Source organism: Elaeis guineensis, chromosome 2, assembly GCF_000442705.2.
Source record: "Elaeis guineensis isolate ETL-2024a chromosome 2, EG11, whole genome shotgun sequence".
Taxonomy (NCBI): Eukaryota; Viridiplantae; Streptophyta; class Magnoliopsida; order Arecales; family Arecaceae; genus Elaeis; species Elaeis guineensis.
In genome coordinates, this window is record NC_025994.2 from 78,298,004 (window position 1) to 78,314,525 (window position 16,522).

Genomic DNA, 16,522 nt, shown 5'->3' on the forward strand with positions numbered 1-16,522 from the left:
TTATAAAGTACACCACGACGAGTTGTGGTCATGTCATGCTTATGCTTAACGAGAAATGAGGTCCTCTTTGCAGGGTGAGGAGGAAACCAGGGAGGCGAGTATTGATCGCAGACATGTGGGGGGATCCAATGCTAAGCCTATGCCACAGTTGCAGGTACGTGTACAATAAACAAATTAAATACGTATATATATATATATATATATATTTTTGGTGGAAGCACTCGTCATGTGTCCAGTATCCGGTCAACAAGAATCTCATCCCATTTATCGAATCCCCACAAGCTTCCAAACCTTTCTATTTGATAGGAAAGCTACCTCTCCTTTGGCGTAGTCCTTAAAGATGTTTTTTCTACCCCTTGTGTAAACTCTGTTATCTTGTTAGAGAAAAAGTGTCCTAACAAACGCATGTTCACGCCCTGGGCAGTGCATTCATGGTCACCCGGCCTTGTAATTCCACACCACCCATTTCCACACGTAATGGGGCATGGTAACACCGTAAAGGGCGAACCAAGTTAGAGAAGTGGTCTTTTGACTTGGAAAAGCGCAAGGAATATGGAAGTAGGGCATGTTGAACCTTTCAAACTTTCATTTTGAATGGAAGTTACCCTCATCATGAACTACGACTTGTTCTTAGGATTAGGGGTGTACCTTTCATGCAAAAGAAGGATTTATATTCTTTTCTACAAATTCAGTATTGAATCATCTACCAATCACTTGGAGATATGATCTGTGAAGGAAATGAGTGACAAAAGTTAGAGTACTTTGAGATCTATGTGGTGAGTGATTCGATGTAGATTTATATGAAGAAAGTGAATTTTTCTTTCATGCAAGAATATATAGCCTCCATTCCTATGAGGTTCGATTGTATATTTCGTGCCAAAGAATGATTCACCTTCTTTTCGCAACATTAACAATTGCAATACCCGCTTCAATTCTATACAAATAGATAGAGATAAGAGGTTGGAGTACTTTGATATCCATGCAATATCCAATCCAACTAATGATGCTGGAAAAAAAAAAAAAAAAGAGGAAAAAGATCAACCATTCATTCACGCAAAAAATACAATCCAATCCCATGCCTACATGCATGTATCCTCCTCTTGACGTTCCACGTGAGAACTACTTTCTAGAGAGCGAACCTACGACTCGTTCTTGTGCAACTTATCTATATCATCTTTACATCCCACCCTAGAAGTATCTCCCGATCTATGACTTGTTCTATCTTCTTTAAAATTCCACACCGATGTCTAAACTTTTTCCCGACCAGGACGGTTATTTTCTGAAAATTAACCTCCACCTTCCTTATAATATTACACATTATTGCAAATACTGAACCCATTCTATTATTATATTCTTAAATGAACCTTGTTATGAGTAAATAAATCTAGGACCATCAAATTTCATGATCGCATGGAATGATTAGGTATGTGTCTGATCTGCTATAGAATGGGGGAATTTAGTATCAGAGGTTCCACAACATCGAGCCTGGGAAGGGAGACTCACGCAGTAGCGTGGGTTGGGTTGAGGCGTCGCGAGAGGAGCGTGGCCTCAATAAATTCAGCGGAAAGCGATGGGCTTTCGTGCGGGCCAAGTTAGGTTTCAAAAGATTCGTGCTGGGCCCCACGCCCCCACCTCCTATCCTCCCCCGTCCCCTCCGATTTAACCACTCCTCGCCGATATAATCACCCCCAAATATCCGACCAAATCCCCCTATTAACAAAGTCATTAATTTCTTTAATCACCAACCACCTGTATCCCATTTTTGGACCACCGACTCGTACGCTACACCATCGGTAGCCGTCCAATTTCCCGTCTCTCGATCTCGGCCATTGATTCGAAGCAACGAATCAGCATCCTAGGGAACGGAACGGAACCGCCTTTTGTCCTTTCTTAACAGTCCGCTCGTTACGGCATTTCCGAATCTTCACCCCCGCCGCGGGACGCGCGGACTTTATAGTTCGTGCATGTCGATGACGCGGAGGAGAACAAGCAGGCCTCGGCCCTGAGCGCGGCAGCCGTGGACTTCACATTCCGTGCATGTCAATCTTTGGCAAGACACGAATCTTAGAGTCCGCCGATGGAATAATTTATCATAGCGTGATACTCCCAATCTAAACTGCTCCAAAATTTAATACTTTAATTAATTGACCTATTAAGCTAATGTTTTAGGGACAGTTAAACTTAATTAATGGAACAGAGTGGAGATTGGACCATGCCAAAGTAAGTGGTTTTGACAACGAGTTTTATTTTATTATTATCAAATTACTATTATCTTTACGCAATTAAATAACCTTTTTTTTATAATAATTTTGTTTCTTTATCTGGATTATTGACGAGAGGACGGAGAGCGAGCTTCAAAAAGTTCCAAAAGCCCTCAACGCGTTTGCTCCAAAGCCCGAGAGAAAGAAACGAAAAAGTATTTAAAAAAATAATATATAAAAAAAAAGGCGAGAGAGAGCTCGGAAGGAGAGTAGTACTTAGTAGAAGATTAGAACTAAAGAAAAGAAGAGAAATCGAAACCCTTACCTCTTCATCTCTCCTCCGATCCTCCGTCTGCATCTTTCCTCGCCGGACGCACCGGAATCTCGATTGGAGTCTCCTCCCTGTCGTCCGATCGTCGGACCCACTGATGGAGGACAAGAACCGGGCGCCGCGGGCATCCGACGCCTCCGGCGCACCTGGCTGGCCATTCGCTGGCCACGGCAGCGGGATCTCCTCCCTCGACGAGCTCTGCGGCGGCGAGAGGGAGGAGGCCAGCATCCTGAGCGAGTTCGGGTGGAGCATCCCGATGGACTCCGGAACGATCGGAGAGGACGACGGGTTCTCCGGGTTCGGCCTGGAGGGCGCCCCGGGGCCGTCGGAGGCGGTGGTTGCGCCGCCGGAAAGCAGATCAGATCAGCCAACGGCGGCGCTTCCCGCGAGATCCGGCGACGCGGTGTCCTCAAGCTCCAGCGAGGAGCCTCCGCCGGAGGCCGACGAGAAGCCGGCAGAGACAGCGTGAGTACTATATATAATAATAGTATACACTCTTAGCCAAAGGGTCTCCGGTGGGTGGTAAATTCGTAATAACATAGATGTTAGCGGCCGAATTTGGGAGGGTGGAGAGGGAGAGAGGGAGAGAGGAGACGAGACCGCGTGGTGAAATTCTCCGGGATCCATCGCGTGGGGAAGGGCAATCTCGTAAATTAGAAGGAAGAGCTTGGGTTATCGTAGTGAGTGCACCACGGCCGTCTTTGCGGCGGGAATTCCGTGTTTAATCTTTCGAAGATTACGCGGTTTCTTCATTTTTTTTTTTAATTTTTCCCCAACGGACGCATCGCGTACAGATTGCAGTATTATTATTTAGCGAGTATGCAATGCTTTTTGTGACATTTGTTTCACACTATAAGCTATTAGAAAAAACTATATATTAAACAAGGATCTCTGAAGTGCACTAGAGATACGTATGTGGACTAATTCTTGCATGATATATGGCAAATAGATTTTTTATCATGTAACTGTAAATAGTTCCTTGGTATTTTTTGGGACGTATAATTGTGTTTATTCATCCGGCATGCACCTCGTAAGGCATTTAATTTTCATTGTTTCGCTTTAAGCTTGTTTCAGGACCAGATGCAATGCAAACGGCTTAGGATTACTTCATGAGAAATAGGGTTCTACCACCAAAAAAGAGAAATAAAGTAAAATGGAGTATATTAAATGTATAAACATTTCTATACATCACATGGAGCAGTCAATAATTTTTACGTTTTATGTTTCAATATGCATTCTACTAAATCCCATCATCTAAAGACAAATAGTTATACTTCATAAGTTTGTTTTTTTATCTCCTTGAGAAAAAGGATTGGGGAAGATACCATCCAGCTTCAATATTGTTGCTTGTTGATATAAGTTCTTCTCACAATGGCTTTCCTCATTCTCTTTATTAATTCATTGATTTCATCAGACAGAAAGATTCGAGTCAATACATTTTTGGGCAGATATTTATGTCTCTTTTCAATTGCATATCCTAAAGCGATCATTCCTTGATTTTTTTTTGATATCACTGTTTGGTCACTGTGATATCTAAATTATAAGTTGTGCTTATTTTTCTGATCCGGCTGGATCATGATGATCATTTACATCTAGTTCAATGTTTTCATGCGGTGAATATTATATTTATGTTTCTCAGGAAATAAACTCAATTGTTATGACCTTGGTATGTAGTCATTAGCTTTTCTTAATTCTGATCTGTAAGTGTAATGTTCTTTAGTTTATATAATGATTCTTGCTGTTTTTACTAAATTAAATTTTTTTCCTGGACACTTTTATGTGGAGATCATTCAGTCTGAATTGTTCATCCAATCTCCCAGATGAAATCTTTTGTTTAGGCCTTCCTTCTCTCTCTCTTTTTTTTGCCATATGTTTATGGTCAACTATCTGATGCAATGATAACAGTTATAATTTAATATCTCTTTCTTCTCAGGGAATCATTTTTCTCTCGAACTAACGTAGCTAACTAGATATTGGTCATTTCATACTATTATCTCAGTTTACATACGTATGCATGGTATTGCCATTGCAAGAACTACTTTCGAAAAATTGGGCAGATAAAAGTATCACCGAAAGGTCTGAAACCTTATTCACTCAAAAAGCAAGGCATCACTTTACCCCATGGTATCGAAAGAACTTCTTCAGTTATTAGTTGATGCCGATTTATTTACCTACCTTATTTCTTCCTTCTATCATTATTTTTATCGTTTGGGTATATTTCCAACATTTCTGCAGCATTTTGGTGTTTTGTAATAACTCCTGGTTCGTTATCTACAAAAAGATAACTAATATAGTACCTTCTAAAGCTGCTCTGAGCTAACGAGTTTAAATATTTAGGGTGCAACTCGAGGCTAATCCATTTAGATTTTGTATCATTCGAAAAATTTTATGGAGTTCACTCATTCATAGGACACAGTGTTATTATGGCTTCAGGAATAAAAGTACAAAGAAGGGGCAAAAACGAAGCCGTCAGCCAAGATTTGCATTCATGACTAAGAGTGAGATTGATCATCTGGAAGATGGCTACCGATGGAGAAAGTATGGGCAGAAAGCTGTCAAAAACAGCCCATTTCCAAGGTTTGTTTGCTACTTATAATAATTATTTTTCTTTTCAATTTATTGGATACCAGTTCTCTGGTTTGTTGCCAGTCCTAGATGATACTGTTGACTTTCTCCTTTCTTTTTTTTTTTTTTAACTATAAGTTGTTTCTATGGCAAAATGTGAATGCTTTCTGATACATATTTCTTCTACGAATTATCAGAAAATTTTGTCTGCACTTTTATTTTAAACAAAATTTCACTCTTAGCTCCTTGTGGTCATGTTTATGGGAGAGATCCAAGTCTAGCTATTATGAACTTTTCCATTTTTCTATCATACTGCCACTAGTTCTGTTACTTTTTGGATTTTTTTATTAAAGAGCTTTTAACTTTATGAAGATCTGTCATGTTGTACCATTGATCCCATTGGGACCCGCTATTCTTCCATGAACATATTAGAGATATTCTTGCGCATTATATATATATGGACTTCTCCAAACAATGAAACAACAAAAATTTAGCCGATCGAAGTAAAACAAGATGCAAAATATAGTGAGGAAACAGACATTAATTCTTCTAAAGCAGTGTAACTCGGTGGGTGGTTTGCAGGAGCTACTACCGATGCACGAACAGCAAATGTACGGTGAAGAAACGAGTCGAGCGATCCTCCGAAGACCCCTCCATTGTGATCACCACATACGAAGGCCAACACTGCCACCACACTGTATCCTTCCCTCGTGGCAGTGCTCATGCTCAGAATGCAGCAGCCTTTGCCGATCACGTTGCTTTATCTCCTCCACAGCTATATCTACCGGCCATGCAGTTCCATCAGAATCTTGCAGTGGGTGCAGGCCAGTTGCTGCAAACCCCCCGTGGACAGCATCAACCATCCCTACCAGCGAGAACTTCGCCACTTCCCACTGATGAGGGTCTTCTGGGTGACATGGTGCCACCTGGGATGAGAAACAGATAGAGGCCATATAATAATCGGGTACATTGAAAGACTCTTTTAACCTCTATTTGACTTTTGCTTCCTTTAGAACTAAGATAATAGTAGGTACCACCTTAGCAGTATTGTTGCCATCGGACTGCCCATCATTTCAACTAGTGGCAGTGGTTTTAATGGGCATGGATTTTAGAAATATGTACGGTATCCATGCAAGAGTTAAAGATATGTACATTAAAAACAAGTGTGATTTCTACAGAAAAAGAAAAAAAAAAAAAGTGATGTTATGTGCAATAAAAAAATTTATTTAATATCTTAAACAGGTCAATCAGACCTTAACACATAAACAGCTCCATGCATGGGAAGCCCGGGTGCATGACTCATGATTGATAATACGATGGTGGTGATAGTGATGGCAATGTTGAGAATAATGATGATAAAACGTTAGCGCATTTGTTGAGTAGTAATTTTGAGATTGATGACAATTTTAGTTGTTCTTAGATAGCTTTTATCATGATGTCCTCCGGACGTGATCTTAACCATGGCATATGCATCTCCCATTTTGGTCGGTATATATGCTATTAATCTTCTTAATTTTTCTTTGCTTCTATTTCTTGGTCCTGACAATCCTGGTATATCCATGCAAAAGGTGTCGGCTAATTATATGTTCTTTTTCCTATGCTTCTTTGTGTCTGCATTATTATTTATTTAAAAATGAATCAATCAAATCTACCATGCAGTGTCATTACACCCACATACCACTGCGTAAATGCCGTAGTAGCAACACTATAATTTGCTGCTATCTTATATTTTGTTTATCGTTTTGATATAATCTTTTGCCAGGTGTATTGACTTCTCTCTGTCGTAATATAAAAAATCATGCAGGTTGTTACAGAGGAGTACTCTTAGCATAAAAGGATCATCCATGTCCATGGAGGCCTATATATATATATATATATATATATATATATATATATATATATATGCATGGAGCTTTTTTTTTCCCCCCTTTTCATGTTAGCCTGGCACTGTCCATCACATGGAGCAAGGATAGACAGAATGGCTGATCCATAGACAGAATGGCTGATCCATATGAAACACCCGTATTTATTAACTATAGCTTGTGTAGGCATTGATCTGTTTAGTTGAGACCTCTAATGTTTGGCAGATTTTGATGCCACATTCCTGCTACCTTTTGGGGTTTTTAAGATGATCTTTTAGACATGCAGCATCTGGTTATATTGTGTACCGATCATTTGTAGTACGTAATAGTTAATTTATTCACATCTTCTTCGGTTGCTTGAACCCTTAAACGCTTCTATATTCATGTGGCACAAAGGAGTCTTCTGACCTCCACGTATCTCATGTGGAAGTATAAAAAAACTTTTATTTCTTTTTCTTTTTTCTTTTTTCTTTTTTCTTTTTACCTTCTCTATCTTCCCTATGTTTAGGGGCCTTTTTTTTTTTTTTTGGCATGGAACTTGCAAATAAAAGAGGTCAGGGGACGTGACTAAAAAGGTTTAATGGCGTACGTAACACTCCCAGACCCTGGCTTGCTGAACTCGAGGGAGGGACTCTTGCATCGCTTCTGTCTGGTGACTGATGACTGTGATTGCTGACTTGTATGTTTAGGTACGACCAGGCACACTGTGTGACATGTGGCGACCTCTCAGAGCGAGGAAATCTAAGGTCCAAGTCTTTGGATTCTGGGAACTTTCGCTTCCATTATTTTTTGTTTTTAGTATAATAATAATCCAGCTGGCAACTACCCTGTTGGTGTGGTCCAACCAGGATCCGGTATGGGACGTCACTCGGTCCGTGTGGTCCAACGCCTTGTACTGCTACGCAACTATTTCCCTTTAGGTCTGACGGAGTCCAGATGGGGCCATCCAAAATAGGGGAGTAACGGAGTAAAGCTAACGGATGGATATCAAAATTGGGTTTTAAAAATTCAAGATTATATAATATTGAATTTAAAAGCCACTTTATTCTTGATGTTGCTCCCAATCACATGCTGCCACGTCAATACGTAACAGAATTATTCATTGGAGATGACGGTCCAAATTGCAAACATTATTGTTTCAATAAACAATCCTTTCAAGTTTTCTTAGGGTAGGCGACAAGGACATGGTGGACGAGAAGGAAGAAATTAGGGTATAGGGGAGTTGGGTTGTCAGTTCATCAGAGAAAAATTAAGATGAATGAACAAATGACTATGGTAATCTCGTCTCCCACAAATTAGGGGTTAAGATTGATGGTGTACGTTACATGCAACTCCTGCAAAAGAGAATGGAATTTATATCGTCATGGTCTTGGAGAAAGGAAATGAAGCTGCAAAAACCTGTTGTCAATGAGTGAAAAAAAAAAAAAAGAAGTCGGGAGGTTGGACCTGCAAGTTTTGAGCACAAATAAGCAATATATCATGAGTATCGAGTAGCGCCATGCCATGTTGCATGTAATCAACATTATCAGCACTGAGTAAGACCTGTAACCAAGAGGATGATGAAGCAAAGAGAAGAACAAAACCAAAAACATATTCATTTTTCATAATCAAAGATTTCAGCACACCAGATATACATTGATTCTACATCACAGACTAAGGGTCCTGTTAGAACATTAAATGAGAATGGGCAAATAAAAATTTGAAGTACTTTGTATCCGTAAACCTTCTGTTTAATCAGATCGGTGGCAGATATAAAAAAGAAGATACTATTTCCTACTGATCAACATCTGAAGTAGCTGCAAGCAATATTATTTACCACATTGAATTATAAATTAGTTCCCAACCCAATCAAGAAACAGTGTACAGTGAAACTAAAAAGGTGATGTTGATAATGCTGGCATAATTTTCATAACCTGCAATTCCCACGAGAATTGCATGACAACAACCATACCTGCCAACAACTCTTCTTACACAACAGTCATCGCCCGACCAGATCTATCATACCAGATTGCTTCCACAAGAAAAAGTGCACAGCAGATTTGGGATAGGTAAACAATTCTCTAATGTTGGTTGGAGAGATGATCCCAGCTAGCGAATTTGAGCATTTTGCTGACTGCCATAGTCAGGTGACATGTAGATGAGCCGAAAAAATGGAAGAAATAGGGCACCAAGTGACGTAGAATGATCTTAAAGCTGAATTCTGGATCTTAAAGCACATCTTAGAGTGTCAAGCTTCATTCAAAAGTAAGTGTTTGAAATGCAACATGAAAACTGGAACATGTGAGACAATATTCCCAGACATACATGTTTTTAGTTGACATTTCCCTTGAAAAATCAAATTCAGAAGAAACTTTACAAGTATCATGTTTCAAACTAACAGCTGCTGGTTCCAACACCCAATGGCTTGGCGGAAACCAAATTCAACTTGTCTTCCATATCTGATAGCCAGAATGTGATCATTCAACCTGAAAGACCTAAAAGGGGTTTAGAATGTGATCATTCAACCTGAAAGACCTAAAAGGGGTTTAGACTATGGTTCAATGAACCACAAAAGAAAAAGGCACCCCACAAGACATGCCTTTCACCATTCAGACTGCACCTAGCTAAGCGTTGCCTCCTGTTGTTTCTTCACCACAGCAAGGTGTTTCTGCCCTGCAACATGTAAATCAAAGACTTTCTGGCTGTTGCAAACAACATCGCAAAGAGAGCAAACTCTAACCGCATCTGCAGGTGCCCCTCCTTCCAAGACCTTTCTTTTCTTTGTCTCCAAATCCTGCTTGGATGCTGGGAATGCGTCTCTCTTCATTTGTGCATCTGCAACTTTATCTTTGCCAGTTGCTGCATTTTCCTTCCCAGCAGTCGCAACAGGAGCATTCATGGGCTTTGGTGTGATGGACTCCTGCAGCTTCTGCAAATTTCGCTTATGTTTCTTGCCCAGTTTGTGGCTGTTGAGGACTTCTTGGCTGTTACAATCAATCCTACAAACCTCACAATACACAGATTTCACAACCTTGGGAGTCTTTTTCAAGCCCTTGTTTATTCCACTTTTAAATGCCACTTGTGCCACTTTTGTCCAATTTATGGGTTTCACAAGGTTGGAAGCCAGCCCACTGGAACTTCTTCCTAGTGCCTTCATGAAGGAATTCATTAAAATCAAATTAAAAACAACAACAGCTTACATAAGACAACAAAAATGACCATTTCAAAATATGTAAATCACTACTATAGTAATATCACTGAAATATGTGAATTCAATAAAGTGATAACATTGAGAATGCAATATATATGCATTAAGCATTTGTAAATTAAATCAAAATGAGATATGGATATACAAAATTCACTCAGTAATCATGCTTTCCACATAGTCACGCTTTCTATATACACATACAACCATATGCATATAGGCATTCGTGGAGAAGAAACATCAAAATCAAGGTGCAGGAAGACAGCACAGTTACTTACAGATAACCATTAAATGATGCATATTGTACATACATGTATAGAAAGACATGAAAAATAATTACACATTTAACCATGCATATGCAAAAAATGACCATATGAGAGAACAAGGACGTGCATACAATTATAAGTGCAGAGAGATAAGTAAACTCTTCATACAGAAATATGAATTTAGTACATGTCAGGAAGGCATCTATGTTGATTCATGCTTTTTTAATTTAAGACTGTCACAAATACCATCACCTGCCAATTAAGCCATGGAGCTACATGTAGTTACTAGAACCACTCAACTGAAAGCTGATAAGCATTGGTGAAATCCAACTTGAGTACTCTGATGAGTAGCATTCCTATGCAAAGATAATTTGTTTAAATACTACAATTCTTATAAAAGACTTCCATTGAGCTAATATTACCTTCTACATGAAGCAGATGCTTTATTTTTCTTTTTTAATTTCAGAAAAGGTTAGCGATTATTTCTGTTTCTTCTTGATGAGGGAAAAAATATTTTACAGCCTATGTGAACCAAACATAGTATTGATGTCCTGTGTATCATATCCACATATGCCTTTAACATGTTTAGCTCATTAAAAGCAGCTGAACATCAGACATCTCATGGTTTTGTTGGGCTTAAGCCATTTTTATAAACTCATATTTACAAAATACGCATCAGTTCATAAAAATAAGCAGGTGATTATTACTGATTCAGTACATAACAGGGAAGAGGATAAATACACCAACAAGTGCCCAAATTACCAGACATTTATATCAGCATAATCTAACCATAAGGTATAGAATTACAGCTGAAAGTGCCATAAGTATGGAATGGGCACAGATAGCAAGTGCCGGAGTTGAGAAAGTAAAGCCTATAACATCCTATGCACTCATCAATTCAAGAGAGCATGTTCCCACCCCCGTCCAGCCTCCTCAAAATTCCAGATGCATCACTGTAGACCCATATACATAAAAGCATGTAAAACAATCATGTCATAAGAGTCAATGATGAGTATCCGCTTTACCTTCATGGTATGCTTTTCTCCTGCAAGATGTGCAGCAAAAACTGTGTCACTATTGCAGACGACATTGCACACTGTGCAAACTCTGACAGAATCAGCAGCTGCACCTCCCTGAATAAGCTTCTGTTTCTTTGTCTCCAAATCTTCAAAGGTTTTCCTGGTACTGACAGCCTTCCTCATCTGACAGGTTAAAATGTGTTAAGCATGTCCTATGCATGTACCTTGAATTTAGCACACAAGGTGTACCTACTTAATGGTTCTGAACAGCATCAAAGTAGTGATATGTAAACCCTAACATTTTTGCTCTCTAGAAACTCAATAGCATCTCCAATAAACAATATAAGACAACAAATCCAAACGTTTTAGTAAACTAAACACGGGACATGGAATGGGTTTTGCCCAAAAATGTGTACAGAAATTCACAGAAAACTAGGAAAAGGAAAAGGGTTTCTACGGAAATATATATGCACAAGTGCTCCCAGATATACAACACCTGAAAACATCTTTGAGTCTATACTGATCAACTATCAGATCTCTACATTTACAGAGATTATATAACAGAAACGAACACAAGCACATAGCTGGTACAATTCTTGCGCATCTAGTCTGAACAGTTGCATATATGGAGATGGATCAAGTGAATGAAAGAAATAAAGTAAAATAAGTAAAAGATGAAACATAAATCTGCATTAGTACCATTCATAAACATATGGCCAGCTAACAAGTATGTTCCACTTGAGAGAAACAGTAGTGTCAGGCAAAAATAAGAATGAATAAATTTAACATCAATAATCAACTTTCACAAATATGTAAAGTAAAATTGTACAGATAACCACTATAATAAGTAGTAAAATTTTTATAAATGTAATACAACAGTTATTATACAGCTCATTGAGATATGAAACAATGCAAACTGTTAGTTTGATTTTCAGAAACATCAAACAGATGGAAGACAAGGAGATGGTTGCTGATGAGAGTTTGGCAATTGAAAATATGTAGTTAATGATATCATCAATGACATAACAAAAAAACCACTAGCCCAAAATAAGGCGAAAAATCCTTGAAACTTACCGGTTCCATATCCAGAGAATCAGAACCAGTATAGTTTTTTGAATGTTCTTGAGTTTCTTAAAATGAAATAATGCAGTCATAGGTTAGCAAATGCAGATCTCTTTATAGATGGAAGAGAAGGAAGCTTTGAACATAAACCAACAAGTTGAGACAATTAAGGCTAGTTACATATATACTTGAGAAGTTGAATGGAGCACAAACACTGGTTAATCAACAGTACAATCCAACAGGAACATTTAAAATCTTCTAGTGTCATATTGAGAACTGATCAAACTGGACCAGTGCCCCTTCATGCATGCCCTGTAGCTCCTAAAGAAGAAAGATCTGTGTTTAGATGATATGACAACAAATTGCTGTTTCAGCAGTTACAAAGTGCGACTCAGACTAGAAAAGCTAGGCATTTTTAGATTATATATAATTCCTCCTTAATGCTAAAGAGGGAAACGGAGTTCTGATATATGCTATTCAGTCACATACACCTTTTTTTATCAAAAAAAAAACACACACAGAGAGAGAGAGAGAGAGAGAGAGAGAGAGAGAAGTAGATGCCTGCATATCTAACTCTAAGGCACATTATATTTTCTTTTATATCTTTGGAAAGCCTCATAGGAGGCATAATGAGGAGGATAAATAACACCGAGGTCCAATTTCTGGTTTAAGATTCTCTCAGATTTCTGGTTTAAGGACATCATATGATTTACCAATGTATGAGTTTTACATAAACAGCCTATAACCAGATGTCAACTCTTTGATTCAGTAGGAAATTCATTTCAGAGGAATCTCTAGAGTTTGGACTAGAACGGTTAGGACATCTTATGAATTATCAACTCCAAATGCATCTCACATCATTTAGGTAGCAAACCCATCCGTTCACCACTCTACAAACATCATGATAGTTCTATGTATTAACCATGAGAAACATGATGAATGTTTCTTTTCTTTTCTTTTTGTTTTCTCTTTTTCGATTTCCTTTTTACGTTTCACAGAAGAGGCCTGTAGGCAATGGGCTACATAACTAGGGTGGCCCTTCCCCAGTTATCCTAATGCTCCAAACCCTGGTAAAGGCGGGATTTAAGCCCAGGTCATTTAGTAACAACAAAAGCCTTTACCAGCTTGGACAGGTGGCACCTTGTTTCATTTTCCAAACATGTCATGTAATGTATGTCTAGATATATCAAAATTTATAAGAAGATCTTGCAATTGACGGTGCAATCTTTTATTCACATATTATTAGAGGTTAAATAGAATCTATGGCCAGACAATGGGGAGATTGAAGATCCATTAAATGAAATTAAACAAGAAATACTCTAAAGACATATCTTCTATCAGAGGGGAAAACTTTCCAATCTTAAGGTTATAAAACTACAATGCAATTTAGTCGGTGCACAGGATGTTATGGAACACCTTTGCATGACTCAACTGGCTAATGGAAGATTTCCTTTGATTCTGGAGATAGTGAAATCCATAATTATCATTTATATCAATACATCCAACCAAAAAGCTTCATATCAAGGAAAATTAGCAAGAGATCATCTCATGCCAGGTTTAGGGCACATGGGTGAAAATGGAATGGATAATATCTAGCCCCATCCATTTCCATATTCAAATCTTTCCAAGTTAAATACAAATATTAGCATCCAACTAATATCCACATTTTATCCATCAAAGGAAAGCAGGTATGGATATAAATATACAATAATCCTAGTCGTATCTGAATATCCAATTCCATATATTTGGAGAGTTGTATCCATGTTCTATGAAAACAAATATGGGTATGAATTCTAATATCTGACTAATATCAATATCCATATTTGTGTTTACCAAAAAAAAAAAATGGATAATGGATATGGATAGACTAATAACTGATTCGTTTTTAGTCCTAGGCCAGGTCAATATAATATGCTAGATTTGCTAGGAAAACCAAAACCATCTATCATATCAACGTTACTTTATAGATGGAGAGTAAAGATACAAGGGCATATTAAGAAATTGCAACTGCTCACATTAAGATGATCCACCACCAAACTAAAGATGATGAGCAAAAGAACTCAGCTAAGGAAACAGCTTTAAAAAAAAAAAAAGAAAGAAATAAGGAAATGGTTATAGATATTTGAAAGGACTAGAGAATATCAAGTTCCAACTAATGCCTTATGATCAACTGGTCATCAAATAGATGGAGCAGATCAAAAAGCCCTATGCAAGGATTAAGTCAGAAACAACTCCATGCAAATTTTCTTCTCACTAGACCCTTCATCAACCATAACTTAAGAGTCCTAATGCAATTCACACCAGCAAAATAACAACTTTAAGCCAATGTGAGAACGCAACAAGTGATTTTGGATTATATACACAATGGTCATTTACTATTCCAACATGTAGATCAATATGATCCTGTTGTCAACATTGTACAAAACAATATTATTTTCTTTTTTGAGGATATCATAAAAAATATCATATATGAAGCTGCAGTTCATGAGTAATAACTAATGAAACGTATACATTAAAAATGCTGTTTGTCAGGCAACGCCAAAATTAATTGATTTCCAAAAGATAATAAACCCCATTCAACAGTGCAAACTTGACATTTAAAAAATAATTAAAAAGAAGAAGAAATGAAACTGTAAATAAAAAAAATTCAAAACAACGCAATGATATGGGCTGATCACCGAGTCTCATCTAACGCAAAGATTCCCATATCAAAGCATAATTTCAATAAAATAAATGAAAAACACAACCAATGTCATGAAAAAAGATCAAATATAAAATGTGGAAGTGATAAAACACAAAATAAATCATTAAAAAACACCAAGTCAACAACAAACACTGGCATTTCGCGGATACCTAAAAAAAATAATCATACCACATCCAAATATAAATTAGAGGGTAAAACAATCTCCAAATCCAAGCCACGAATCCTAGACCAAGGCCCGAGGAAAAGCGCCACAAACTATAGCATGAAAAATAGTGATGAAAACACATGAAATTGTTATAATATAAAGACGAGAAACGAACACACTCACAGCTCCAAAGCTGGTGTGCGCCTCCCCTCCTCCAGCGCCATAATAGTACGACGTCAAACCCACCCCGCCGGCCGTCGCCGTCCCCGCCGCCGTCTCCTGGATATAGGGGTAGGATCCGGCGAGGTACCCCTCATAACCGCCAGCGTGCGCGGCATAGGGGTCCCGCCTGGCGGACGGAGAACCCCGGGATCGGCAGATGGGGCGGAATTATCGTGCCCGACGGTCGGATTAAAGTCAGGGGTAGGGTTTAAGAGGTATGAGTAGGAAGGGCCGACATATGGTTGGGGGTGGTGCGCCTGCGGGAGTCTGTAATCCATCAGACACGCATTTGCTGAGAGAGAAAGGAATTTTCCCCAATTTTTCTCTCCTTTTCTGAGGAGAAGGGAACTAAGAGCGTACACAAGGAGGGTGAAATAAGAGAGTTTGTTTGTACCAAAAAAATAAAAGGGTGGGTGTGTGTGGGGAGGCGGCATCGCTATGATTTATATCTATGAGCCAATTTGACTTGGGACGTTTTGGCACCGCTGAAACAGTTACTTGGCATCTCGTTATTGACCCGCGCCAATTTTTTTAGGAATCGGATTTTTGATTCAGTTTGATTTCAGTTTAAAAATTTTTAATATAAAAAAATTAATTTTATTTTAGAAAACTCAATAAAATATTTTCGAAAAACGAAGAAAGCAAGCATATCCGTTCCTCTTGAGGCCTTTGTGCTGTAATAACTAGTAAAGTCAAAAATAGATTATTCATTTATTCACATAAAAGTGAAAATATGAGTGTGGTCTCCTGGTAATTTGATTGCGAGAAATGGATCATCCCTGTGCTCCAACACATTCCACAAAAATAAATTGGCGAGTAGATGTTAATTTGGTTCAAAATAAGAGATTATCTACTCGTCTATATCCATCTTGTAGAGACAGATAATTTTTAAGCAGATCTAATTTGATGTAAATAAGTATATTATTCAGGTTGCCACAAGTCTCCGATCTGAGAGGCATAG

General features: G+C 38.3%; 2 protein-coding genes across 2 annotated transcripts; one reads left to right on the forward strand and one right to left on the reverse strand.

The window, feature by feature from the left end:
- Positions 1 to 2,376: 2,376 nt before the first annotated feature.
- On the forward strand, positions 2,377 to 7,321 carry LOC105037454 (probable WRKY transcription factor 57). The gene is made up of 4 exons (XM_073251895.1): positions 2,377 to 2,997; positions 4,966 to 5,109; positions 5,680 to 6,061; positions 6,902 to 7,321. The coding sequence occupies exons 1-3, from the start codon at positions 2,630 to 2,632 to the stop codon at positions 6,041 to 6,043; spliced, it is 876 nt and encodes a 291-aa protein (XP_073107996.1). The 5' UTR covers positions 2,377 to 2,629; the 3' UTR covers positions 6,044 to 6,061; positions 6,902 to 7,321.
- A 2,089-nt stretch (positions 7,322 to 9,410) lies between these two features.
- Positions 9,411 to 15,913, reverse strand: LOC105058132 (uncharacterized). Its single transcript, XM_010940948.2, is given in 4 exon segments — positions 9,411 to 10,089; positions 11,435 to 11,611; positions 15,523 to 15,686; positions 15,689 to 15,913. Coding segments are annotated over 4 exon segments (1,023 nt in total). The 5' UTR covers positions 15,840 to 15,913; the 3' UTR covers positions 9,411 to 9,558.
- Positions 15,914 to 16,522: the final 609 nt, after the last annotated feature.

Excerpts from the sequence above, each read along its gene's own strand:
- LOC105037454 (XM_073251895.1), top strand. The coding sequence starts at position 2,630 with ATGGAGGACAAGAACCGGGCGCCGCGGGCATCCGACGCCTCCGGCGCA. Across the intron at positions 2,998-4,965 it reads GAGAAGCCGGCAGAGACAGC|GAATAAAAGTACAAAGAAGG; the intron begins GTGAGTACTATA and ends TTATGGCTTCAG. Across the intron at positions 5,110-5,679 it reads AAAAACAGCCCATTTCCAAG|GAGCTACTACCGATGCACGA; the intron begins GTTTGTTTGCTA and ends GGTGGTTTGCAG.